Source organism: Octodon degus, unplaced genomic scaffold (assembly GCF_000260255.1).
Source record: "Octodon degus isolate 3935 unplaced genomic scaffold, OctDeg1.0 scaffold00023, whole genome shotgun sequence".
Classification (NCBI taxonomy): Eukaryota; Metazoa; Chordata; class Mammalia; order Rodentia; family Octodontidae; genus Octodon; species Octodon degus.
Genome location: NW_004524599.1, coordinates 12,256,649 through 12,269,674, shown reverse-complemented (window position 1 = coordinate 12,269,674; position 13,026 = coordinate 12,256,649). Strand labels below are relative to the sequence as shown.

The 13,026-nt window shown below is 45.8% G+C and overlaps 1 protein-coding gene across 1 annotated transcript in view; it reads left to right on the top strand.

Moving 5' to 3' along the window:
* Positions 1 to 5: 5 nt before the first annotated feature.
* Positions 6 to 13,026, top strand: part of Ly86 (lymphocyte antigen 86) — a gene marked incomplete at its 5' end in the record, with an annotated part of 53,722 nt that continues 40,701 nt past the window's right edge. Inside the window, one exon of the mRNA XM_023712061.1 lies at positions 6 to 81. Within this exon, the coding sequence (XP_023567829.1) occupies positions 6 to 81 (76 nt within the window). The remainder of the gene's footprint in view (positions 82 to 13,026) is intronic.

Genomic DNA, 13,026 nt, shown 5'->3' with positions numbered 1-13,026 from the left:
GCGGCTGGGGTGGAGACGGAGTGTGGCCCACGCACACAGCCTGCAGGAAGGAGGGCTTGGAAGTGCTCTACCAGAGCTGCGGTAAGGGCTGCTCAGGGGCCCCTGTGCTTCTGGGGAAATGAATGCGGGGTGGGGGGCAGCCGGGGCTTCTCGAGCGCATGGTGTGGAAGGGGAGAAGGGGAAGTCGACAAGCGCTATGTCCGCCTGCAGTGAGTCTTCTAGGCCCACTGCAGACCCTGGGAAGGAAGAGCTGGGAGGGTCGGAGAGACTCATGAGAGACCAAGAAAAGCGCAAGAAAGAACCATCAGGAGGCTAATTATAGCCATTCACAAACTGTATCAGAATGCCCAGAAAAGAATCAAAATGATCAAGGAATCTTCCCAGTGATGAAAATTAGGAAAAGATTCCTTTAACAGATCCTTCCCCCAAAACTGTATACTTGAGCTAGATTTCCAGGCTGTGAAGTTTACGAGTTAGGTGAAATAGTCACTTCTGTCCGAATATTCCCATCCATCTATGCTACTTCCAGAGTTTCTGTGGCAGCGATGTCGCCTGTTAATGTGACAAGCACTCTGGAGAAGGTATCAGTGCAGGGATTTCTCTGGCAACAAGATGACAGATGTGAGGACTGTGGTTTGAATGTGCGCCTCAGAAAGCATGTGTTGGGTGCATATCCCCACTGGGACTGGACTGGTAGAGACAGGATGCCCTGAGGAGTGACCAAGAGAAGAGGACTTGGGCCTCAGGAGTAGATGTGTCATTACACGGAAATCCAGGGCCGGCTCATGAAAAGGTGTGGCACTGTGAAATCGGACAACCTGGGGAGCAAAATGCTGGGGTCTGAAGGAGGTAGGGAATAGTGAAGATGAGACCTGGGGTACATAGCTGGTCTCAGTGATTGCCGGCCAAAAGCTGGCCCAAGAGGACCCAGGTGGTCCATCGGGGTGCCAGGGCCATTTGCAGGACTTTGAAAAGAGGAAACTTGAAGTGCATAAGCCATTAAAGACAAGCAAGAGAGTGAAGGGCTGGAAGGTGGCAGTGCTGATTTTGTCACTTGTGCCTGTCCCACGGGACAGGATACAGCATCTGGCCTCCCACTACTGTTAGGAGTGACATGATAACAAGACTTGAGGTGCCCAGCTGGTTGGTGATTGTCCTTCCAGTCCACCCTTGTGGAAACAAGAGTTACGACTGGTCTGTCACCCAGACTCAACTTCAGTCTCCAGCTGTCCTTTCAACTCAATGGCAACAGAGGCTGAAGACTGAGGACATCAGGAAAGACCAAGGACATACCCTCCATCCATCTGGGGCTGGCACTTCTTCCTGGAGGTCGAACTAAACCTCAGAGACCAGCCCTGATTCAGGCACTAGAATAAGGAATGCGAGAAACATAGTTTTTTTCTGAGCGTAGGGGGAGGGTCAGCCAATGAAACCACAAATAAAGGCTGCCACAGAGGCAGGCACATGAGTCAGGGGATAGAGGCCACTGTGGTGGTCAGACAAGGGGGAGGTTGGTGTCTAAATCCATCAGGAAAGAAACCATTAAGTTGAAGTCTAAAATTTATAAATGTGGGCATGGAGCCTTTGAGTGTATGTTCCAGGCAGCATGTTACATGCTTGCTATGCACTGTTTTTGTTTTACAGATGTGTAAACTGAGGGCTAGAGGCTCTGCAGGCTCTGAGAAATTCTCTATAACCACTCTTATTGTTACTGTTATACTTTCCATTTGTGATGGTTTGATAAGGGCTGAATGACAGAAATCTTGGTTGTGTTCTCTGGGAAAAGCCTGAAGTGCAGACCTTAGTCTAATCATTTTACGTGCTGTGACATCTCTCAGGCAGAGAGAAGGATCATGAGCAGTAGGAGAGCTGTGACACATCCTCAGTGACTTTGTGTACCCTCGTAGTTTCTCCGATAGTGACAGGCAACCTTACCACATAAGTGGTTCCTAGCAACGGTCGGAGGCAGGTCCCCGTGAATGGTAGGCCCAACTCACAGGTCAAATCCTGCTTGCTGCTTGGTTTTCCACAAGGTCTGGGAGCTAAGAACAGTGTCTATGTTGTTTAATGATCAAAGAACTCAAAAGAAGAATAATATCTGTATTTATTCATCAGCTTTCAATCACTAAAGCAAACACCTGAGATGACTGGCTTATTTAAAAGAGGGCTGTTTGGCTCCCAGGGCTAGAAGCTTCCAGCCAGGATGAGCAGACCCCACAGCTTGGGGACCAAACTTGTAACACACGGGCCTTAGGGGAACCCTTGAGATCCAAAGTATAACACTGGCACACATAGGAATTTTATGAAGCTCAGATTCCTGCGTCCATAAAGAAAATGTTACTGGAACACAGCTAGGTGTATTTTGTAACGTATTGATTAGGGCTGCTCTTGCACTATAATGGCAAAGTTTAGGACTATGACTTTGACCATACGGCCCTCAGAGCCTGACTGCGACTTGGGCCTTTATTTAAAAAATAGTTGATCCGTGGTAGGAAGGAATCTTGCAAGCTGCTTATCAGCTCGTAGCCTCAGAGTCTGCATCCTCCAGATAATTTAACCCATGGAAAGGCTCTACGCATGAGTAAACCTGACCTCCAGACCCCCATGATTACAGGAGTGTGCAGGACTTCTTTAATAAAATGATCATTTCATAATAATTTCTTCCATCTCCATGTCATTTAAAAATTTATAAAGCCCTTCCATTGTCAAGGCCTCATTTAACTCTTATAAATAGGCCAGTAAGGTAAGAAGGATATTTATCCCCATTTTCTAGATATAGAAACTAAAGTGTATGAATACTAAGCATTTAAACAAAGGAACTCCCTGAGCCATGATAGAAGCCTGCAAGGTCCAACTCCATGAATAGTGATTTATTTTTTTAATCTTTATTCATTTATTTGGTACAGGATCTCACTACACAGCTAGGACTGGTAGTCATCCTACTGTCTCAGCCTCCCCAGTGCTGGGATTGCAGGTGTGCACCACCACATCTGGTTTTGGTGGCCGCCACAGCACAGGGCTGGTACAGCATGTGGTACCAGGGATCAAACCCAGGCCCTTGTGATTGCCAGGCTATCTCCCTAGCCCAGCTCTTTCCTGGAATTCTAGTAAGGAGCGATCCATACCATTGGATCCCAGAGACGCAGAATCAGAAGAGGGAAAGGCAAACTCAAAAGTAAGTGTTTAGATAAGGTAAAAACCCCAAGCAGTCTGTGGGCTAGCAATACAGGAAGAGAAGGAGGAAGGCACAATCAGGAGAAGAAGCAAGGAAAGAGGAAAGAGAGGAGGAAGATAAAGGTGCAGATGAAAAAGAGCCAGGAAGAGGAGGAAAGGGAGGGGAGGAAGAACGAGCGGCGTCTTCTGATTAAAGGCTGGTTTCCCTTCTCTGCCACCCTCCTTTCCCATCCACTGGTCTCTACATGCCTCCAGAGATGACCCAGCTGGGCCCTTCCTTCCCCAGCATGCATCACTCCCTGAAGCAGCTAGGAAGAAGCACCTCTGCATCTACGTGTTTAACCATGTGCCCCACATGTCCTTTCATTGCAAGGTGGTACCCGGAATGACATAACCCCAAATAAGTAAATGAAACGCTGTTCTCTTAGCAGTAACAACAGTGCCTTTTGCAGTCAAGTTTCTCCTGTGCAGTTGGCATGCTTATTTCATAAAGAAGCTGTCAAGGTTTAGGCCTGAGATGTCCCCCAAAGGACTCTATATGTTGAATTCTTGGTTGCTGACGAGCTTACTGGAAGCGAATAGATCCTGAGGGATCTAACTTCATCACTGGGTCATCACTGAGAGCTTAATATGGTGGCATTGTTGGGAAGCTATGGGAAGAGGAGGGAGGACAAATAGAAGACAATGGCCATGGGGTCGTGGCCTTGCAGCTGCATCTGGGCTCCAGCCCTTTCTCGCTGCCTCTTTCCCTCTCTCTGCTTCCAAACAGCAATGGTATATAGTATCTGTGTCCTTCCACCACAGTGTTCTCCCACAGCAATGGAACAACCTGGCCATGGATTGGATGAAACCTGTGGAACCATAAGCCAAAAGAAACCTTTCCTCCCTTAATCTTCCCATGTCTTTTCTCACAGAAATTAAAAAGTGATTAACACAGAAGGTCCATTTTCCATATGTGACAAATTCTCCTCTGTCAAGTAGCTGGTGAGTGGGGAACAGAAAGGAGACCTACCTTGGGTGATTGCCTGGGCCCCAGTTAGCCTCTGGGACTTTCCGGGGCCAGGTTACCATGGCGCCTGGGCACCGCTCTTCAAACTTGTAATCAGCACCTGCTATCCTGTCCCTAAAGGCAGTCAGCCTTGTCCACTTATTTGCTTAAATAAGTTTCATGTGTTGCCAAAGTTTGCTATGAGGCAGGCAGTTTATTTGACCTTCAGAAACCCTTTAATTACAAAGTCTAAGTCAAGTCACATGCACTTGAGTAATCCATCAAGGTAGTCAAATAGGATGACGATTAATCAGACTTTAAGAATGCAAAACAATGCTGGCAACAGCTCAAAATAGAAGATAAGCTGCAAATGACCTGGCCAAGAGCAGCACCAACAAGGCGTATTGATAAAATGTTCCATAGAAAAGTGTTTTAAGCTTGCCCTGGGAGGAAAGGGATAGGAGGAAAAAAATAAACCTATCTTCTTCAGAGCTTCATAATTCTGAAGTACATGGAGCATATAATAAACACAAAAGACACAACATTAAAATATCACAGGCTAATAGTCATTAAGCAACACTTGTAAATAGCTCACCCAGAAAGCAATTTCTCTGTTAGTTTATTTTCACAGATAAACAGGGTTATAAAACTACAATTCAGAAAAAAACGGACACACACCCAGAGAGACACAGTTGTAATTCCAAAGCGACAGTTTGGGCGTGCAGGACTCTGCAGCAGACTCTGAAGCAGGGCAGGCTTTGGGCTAGTATTTAAAGAAAGGAAGTTGGTGAATAATAACGGATGTCAACCCTGAGGTGCAGATGTTTTAAGCACTGGTGGAACATGAACTAGCTCTGGGAGACAGGCAACCCTGCAGGCCTGTGTTCCTGGGACCCTGTCACTGGGATCCTCCCAGTTTCTATTTGGGGTGACTCTTCTGCAGCTGAACCTCCAAGCAGTGCTAATCCTCCTGACCATGTTTTGGAGGAGATGCGAAAGTGACTTAGTGAACAGGGACCTGGAGGGGAACAGAGCCAAGAGTCTGCAGAATGTGGCTTCCACAGTGCTGTTCTCTGCCCTTCCCAGTACTCACACGAAATGCCTGTGGGCAGCGGGTTCTGTTCATGTCTTGGGAAGAGAATCTTTAAGAGCTAGAGATGGGGGGCGGCTGCCTCCAGTCCAGGGGCTGTTTATTTTTGGGGTGGGGGATAAAGATTGCAGCACAGACAGCACATTCCAAAAGCAGCTGCCTGTGCAGGTCCTGGGTATGGCTCCAGCCCAGGCCTGTGCATGGAGGCGGTATGGGGGGTGGGTCAGAAGACCAGAGACACGGGAAGCGAAGGGAAAGAGTCTGCTTCAACCTCAGAAGACCTGGTGGAGCCCAGCGGGGACCAGGCTTCTGGGACAAAGAAGCTGCCTGGAACAGAGGGCATGTGACACAGACACAGTTTGAAGACACCAAACAAAGGCTACTCCTTTTGACCCCTGACAAAAGGTGGAAATAGCACTGAAATAAAGGTTGACCCACTAAGGAACCGTGCACCATCCAACTTGTTGCTGTGCCCTTCCTGGGATGCCCTGTGTCTCAGTTACTCTTCTCTTATTGCTGAGACCAATACCCAACACCCAGAATGAAGGAAGGAAAGGGTTATGGTTAGTTAATGGAGGTGAATGGAGGTTTCAGTCCATACTCCACTGGCTCCAAGGCAGAGCGGCCCGTGGCAGAGAGCAACCTTCCATGGCGGCGGCACAGAGCAAGCTCAAATGGAAGGAGCAGCAGCAACAGGAAGGAAGCCTGTCTCTCTGTCTCTTAAGCTACATTCAGGCTATCTGCCTCAGGCTGGTGTAACACTCACACTTATAATCCCAATGGTACTAGGACCCATAATCTCAACCTTGGATCACCCATAATCTCAGTGGATCATGAGTTAATCTAACTGTAGAAGTCTGCCTCATGATTGCATGAGTCCTTGGGGAGACAAATACATGAACCATAACACTCAGTAAGACAATATCCTAGATTCCTGATCCAGAGCTCTATTCTGGAATACTGGAGCAGCTAAGTGGGCAGCGGAAGTAGCAAGCTGAGGTCTGAGGACAGACATTCACCTCTCTGTGTGAGGTTGGTGAGGAATTCATACATAGCGGATGACATGTCAGATGCGTCAGCCTCAGGGGTGGAACCCAAGGAGGCCCCTTGTGTGTCATTTCTTGAAAGTCGGAGCCAGTTTTCTATGAATGGCCTCTGCACCTTATAATAGAATGGAGTGGCAACCATGCCAACTGCTAGGTGGACAAAGAAATGGACCTCCAGTCCAGACATCCCTGGGCTTTCCCCAGACAATTTGTATCTTAAGATTTACATGGGCAGCCTGCGCAGTAAGAGTAGCCCCAAGGATCACCCTTGTTTGAAACCTGACATCTATCTCCCCTTCTGACCAGATGGAAACTGCACCAGGCCCAGTGAGAAGGCACACGAGAGCAACGGGATCCCCTTGCCTGCTAACGCTTAGGGTCCCTTCCCACAGATGGGTCTTTATTCAGTGGGTTTCCTCTATCTTAGTGCTTGTTCAGTCTAGTGCTTAAAATAATTAAATGCTATTCATCTGCTGTATCAAAACTTTGTTTATTTAACATATCATTTTTATAGACATGCACACCTTAGCCCCAAATTCATTCATAGAATTGTCTTAAACATTTAATCAAAATATTGATGTCATGGATTTAAACTTATTTCTGCACCATGTAGGCTTAGCATGTAGGCTTAGCTACAACTCTTATACTTTCCTGAGGTTAAGGTGACATTGATTTCAGCATTTTCCCAGGAGTCCACTACATTCCAGACCAGAGAAAAAGAGTATCATCACTTCAGATCAGCCAAGGATGCAGGATGTGGATGATGGCTTACAAACCAATTTGTTCTGGGCTGGATCATCAGCACCCTGAATTTTCTTTACCTAAGTGCTGCTTACTACATCTGTAAGCCATTTTAAGCCCCTTCTTTCCACAAAGTCTCCTCCACTTTTGTGCTTTTTTTCCCAGATAATGCTGTCCCTAAAGTATGCTGAATTAATGTCTTGTAAGTCAACCTCCTACCAATACTGCAGCTTGGCCTCCTCTGGAGGCAACCTTTAAGACTTCCATCTGCTGGGGCCATCTCAACGTAGAACCAGAAGGGCCCTTTGGAGAGGATGGATTTGGCCTGCATAGTCAAGGCTCAATTTTACAATGTCTAGCTAGCTTGTCATCTTAGAATACTGCCTTGCTCCTTCTTCTTGTATACTTTGTGCAATTGCTAAACTGATCTGACTGGGCTCCATCTTTCAACCTGAATTTATATATAGGACCAGTTGAGTTGACTGGTCCTTCCATTCTATTTTTCCCAAGACTACTTGGCTCATTCACCACACTTTGTCCTTACTCCTACATGCTTACAAAGATAGAGCAAACCACAAAATTCTCTCTGGTCTAGCCATATGGATAAAAACATTCCGAATTTCTAAGTAGCTAAGAATATGGCTTTGTGTACATCTAGTGCTTAGGATGTAACCCAATTTCCTTATCTCTGTTGTCACCCGGATATGACATGCCCACTAAGTAATTTTTACCGACCAAGTCACTAGAAGAGAGGTCCACAAGCACTCCAAACAGCAGATGCAGTCTTCTTCCCTACACGGGATTAATATTATTCACCCCAGTCAGCAGAAGAGAGGGCTCTGCAGTGTCTCCTCTGCTGTGCCCCTTCTCTGTAAGACAGGACCACTGCATGTTGCACAGAACTTCCTGTTTGAAATTCCAAGGCTGGGGTTGACATAGAAGATTCGAGTCCCAGTTCTCAGGGCTGTGCAGGGGAGGGCACGGCGCTCCAGCCTGCCTGTTGAGGTGCCCGAGACAGCTCTTGAGTATCAGCTTGATGTTCCGTGGGGCAGCACCGCAGCTTTGACAGTGCGCTATGTGCATGTGGACAAAAGGAGGCTTTCACGTGATGACCTTGGTGTCCTGCAGGGGGAAGTCAGCCTTCTGCCAGGCACTACCCACAAGCAGATTAAGTGTTTCTCACAGAACTGGGAAGTGCTCAGGCCAGGAAGAGCTTCAAGTTTTCACTCCAAGCACCCTCTTGATGAGAAGAGGAACCTCCAAGCCAGAAAAGCAACATGTTCTAAGAACAGTCACAAAGCCAGCCTGTGACAGAACACAGTCAGGCTCTCCCAAGCAAAGTCTGCTTCTTCTTCAAGCATGAAAACCATTGTGAGAACTCACCCAATTTTAGGTCATAAATGTCACATAAACCAAGGCCAGATGGTCCCCCTCATACCACATCTCCAAAGTGCTCAGGGGCCGCTCTCTAAGTAGCCCTTCTCTAGAAGTGATTTGTCCACTTCTCCTATTGCCCAAGACCATATAATAAGAGCTTTGACATAAGCAAAAGATCCATGTGATTTGGCTATAATAAAAAACATCAATAATTCCATAAACCTGCTATTGTTACAAACTTGACATAGAAATGACATGGTATCCCCCTTTATCTGTAGGGAATACGAATTTATCTGGTGGGGATATGAACTTCAGTAGATGCCTAAAGCCACAGATAGTACTGAACCCTATGTACTGTTTTTCCTACACTTACATTTGATGATAAAATTTAATTTATATATAGGAACAATCAGAGTTTAACATTGACTAATAGTAGAATAGAACAGGTACAGCAATATAACACTGTAAAATGCCAGCATCACTATCCTTGCATTTTGGAGCCATTATGAAGTAGAATAAACAGCACTTGTTACACAGCACTGAGACGCGATAATGCCCAGGCTGATAACTGAAGTTACTGCAGGGTGACCAGTGGGAAGGTGGTGTACACAGCATGGACACACTGGGCAAAGGCCTGATTCACCTTTCCTTTGGGGCAGAACGGGATGGCATGACATTCCCATGATGCAACTCAGAACCACATGCAGTTTTAAACTCATGCAATATTTCTTTCTGGAATTTTTCACTTAATATTTTCAGGGTGTGGTGGTAATTAAAGCCTTAGAAAGTAAAAGCACAGACAACAAGTACTACTCTGTTTTCTTCAGGCATTGAGAGTGAGCTCTCTGCAAGATGAGCATCCATAAAAACTCAAACAACATGAGTGACTTGGGTCCCTAGAAAGCAAAGGCTGGCTGCCAGCAGCCTGATCTTCTGGGATTTATTCCAAATGTAGAAAAGCTTGCTAACAGCCTGCCATCTCCATCAGAAAGATGCTGATATCCTCCCACCCCCTCCACTGGGGTCACCTGCCTGGGTTCCGGGTCCCTAGATGCATAGGAATGAGTGAAAGACAGAAGCCACAGCAACTGTCCTGAAAACTACTTCCCCTACTTTCACCCACACCAGAACAAAGAAAGCAAGGCTGAAAAAAACCGAAAGCTGTCAACATCAACTGCTTGATGGTAAGAACTAAGATCTCTGGGAGTCTGAGGCAGGAAGATCACAAGGTCCAGCCCAGCCTGGGCAACAAAAGAGATACCAGCAGCGCTGCACGTGCACTGTTAAATTATGATGTTTAATGGGTTAGGGGTATTAAATGCATTTTCAACTTCTGGTATTCTCAATTTAGACTGGGTCTGTCAGACCACAGCCTGATGAAAAACCAAGGAGCATCTGCAATGAATGGAGAGGGTCTGTCATAATTCACAACAAAAAGTGTCAGACCTTGTGGCACTCACCTCACCGCTAGAGGGAATCTGCTTCAGCTCCACCTGGTTGTCCGGTGGAGTCATGAGACCGGAGGTGCCTGATCTCCTAATTTTCCAAAAGAAAACTAGGTTTTCTAAGCTAGAGATGTTGCCTCCTAATTTACAAGTATGCCGACTAGCCTAAATGTTTTAAGCACTGTACAACAAAGTATATTTGACAGCTACAAACAACACTGGAGCCACTAATTTGCAGCCTGTGCTACAGGGGAGCATCCAACAGTCACACCACACCCCTTTACACTGCTCCTACCCTGCTGCATTCCTACCTTCATGCAGCGCATCTCCAGGAAAAGTTCACAGATCCATTTGCTGTTGCCATCCTTAATCTCACAGAGGTCTTACCACACAAGCCTCCAAGAATTTTAAACATCATCCTTATGCATCCAATTGTTCAATCTGTAATAGTCTCACAACAGTCATCTCTGGTTAACACCATCTGGGCACCTGGAAGTGCTAGCAATATTTGGTGCCAATTTTTATCCAGCTATGTTTAAATGCCTTTTAACACCTACAAACATCACTGACATGTATATTTCTAGAAGAGAACAAGGAAGCAAGAAATCTAGTACAAACTGCCGTCAAGATGAAGCCACCTCTGACTTGCCATAGTATGCACAGCATATGGCACCGTGTGTATCTGTGTATTATTATATGATATCAAATTATGGGAACTTGTTTATAGGAATTGGTTTGAACAGTGTTTAAGCTTAGGTTTTTCCCTCAGAGATTGGTGCTGGCACAGAGAACTGAGTGAAAATTTGCTGGAGAAGTAACCCTAGGAAGCGCCAGAAAGAGAAGGAAGGGAAAGAGGCCAATCCACGTAAGCCACTGTGGACTCCTGATGCTTGGTCCTTCCAGGGACTCGAGGCTCAGCCTCTTTAGGACAGGCCTCAAAGGTGTCACATGTTAGAGGAAAAGAAATGGGAGACTGGTCTCCCAAGAGCCATCGTTTACAGTGAGAGGTCTTCCTGCAGGCACCAACTCTGCATTTCGGGGTCAACTGTGTTAATGGGACAAACTCACTCCTACATCCACAGAGAGCTCTCAAGCAGAGACACAAATGTTTGCAGAAAGAAATCTTGGGCAAGAGTGGATGCCTTGTGCCTTGGTCCACTCAGGCAGCTAGAACAGAAGACCTTAGACTGAGTAATTACTGAACAAGAGGATTTTACTCTTAGTTCAAGTCCAACAGGTTCCATGTCTGAGGAGGGTTGCTGTCTGCTCTGTGCGTGGTGCCTTCTGGCCGTGTCCTCACTTAAGAGGAAGAACAAGCCAGCTCCTTCAGATCTCAGCACTTCCCTGCAGAAGCCGGAACTTTGGTGGGGTTTAGCTGGGGGAGGGTCTCTTGCACAGGCCACCAGGATGGACTGCAGCATTCTCCACACCTGGCTGGCGGGAGCTTCCTAACAAGTGGGCTGCCTGCTGAGGCTCCTTCCCAAGCTCCCAAGCAGCCAGCAGCGGAATTCAGGTCTCCCGTGTTGTTGGCCAGAGACCTCGGGCCTTTGTCATGTGGGTGGTCTCTCCACAGAGCTAAGCCACTCCAAGGGCAATGAGCTTTCCCCAGAGCGAGGGCCCTGAGGAAGAGTAAGAGAGGACAAGAAAGCCCGATGGTGGAGTCCTTCTGTGACCCTTCGCAGATGCATCACCCAGCAACACCGTAGTTGGGCTCTTGAAAGGAAGTCACTAAGCCACTGAGGGAAAGGGTCAGTATTGGTGGGAACCACGAAAAGGCGGGATTACAGGGGTCACAGTGGAGGCTGCCTGGCACAGGGAGCAATAAAGCACAAAGCTACAGGAACGCGCCTCGTGTCTTTCAGGGAAGAGTGAAGAAGCTGAGTTCCGCAAGGAGAAAAGCTCGAGAGATCTGCCGCACAGTAGTGTGATTGTACGTCATGGTAGCCGACTCCACGCTCAGACGTGCTTACGTGGCAAATTCAGGGTTGTGCGCTTTTGCTAATAGAAATAAATCGACACATGCGTACATCCCAAGGGAAAGTGGCTTTAAAATTGAATACAAACCTTACAGAAACAAAATCTGTACGTTGAATTTTCAAGAGTAGCTATTATAAGACTAGAAATACATAACTTCCAACTAGACAAATAAAAAATTAAAACATTCCAACCAATCCAAAAGAATGCTGGAAAGAAGAAAATGAGAACTAATTATAAAGATATTAAAGGTCATAATAAACAAAAACTAGCTAAAATAATCTGATTTTTAAAGAAGAACACCAGATGACATTTTTACAATCAGCTATCTGCTCTCTAAAGAAATACACGTAAAATAAAATATAGATCTATAGTTCTCTCTCTCTCTCTCTCTCTCTCTCTCTCTCTCTCTCTCTCTCTCTCTCTCTCTCCCCCAGGCTGGCCTCAAAGCCACAGTGATCCCCTGCCTCAGTTTCCTAAGTGCTGGAATTATAGGGGCAAATCACCATGCCTGGCTTGTGATCATTATATTTAATGGTAAAACACGGGAAGTTTCTGTGTAAAGTCAAGACTGTAGCTCATCCCACCACTTTTACTCAACATAATGCTGAAGGCCCCCACCAGAACTGTGACATGAAAAATATATTTAAGGGTTTAAAAGAGGGAAAAAAATGGCAATTATGTACATTCAAAATGACTATCCACATAGAAAACCTAATCAACAAATTTCTGAGATTAATGAGAGTTTAATTAGCAATTAATTTGAGCAGAAGTTTACTGTATTAATCCAGGAGATAGCTAGTATGTATGCATCCCTTGAGTTCATTTGTTTTTATGGCTGAGAATAGCATCATAAGTATAGACTACAATTGTATCCGTTCTTCTCTTGATGAACACTTAGGTTATCTCGGAACTGTTGTCATGTGAACTGTGGTGAACATGTAACTTATAGCACATATGTCAGAATCCACTCCCAATGACTTTTCTTTCTCCACTTCTCTGAAGCTCAAATCCAGGCAAGGTAGTTAGAATAATTTCTCTACCATCCTCAGATTTGTCTAGTAATTTTTTTTCAAAATTTTATTGATAAACAGATAGCAATGGGACAGTTTCAAATCAAATTGAAAGTACAGTTTCAACAAATAATACACTGCATATATTCTTTTTAGTGGTTAATTGCTGTACAAGATG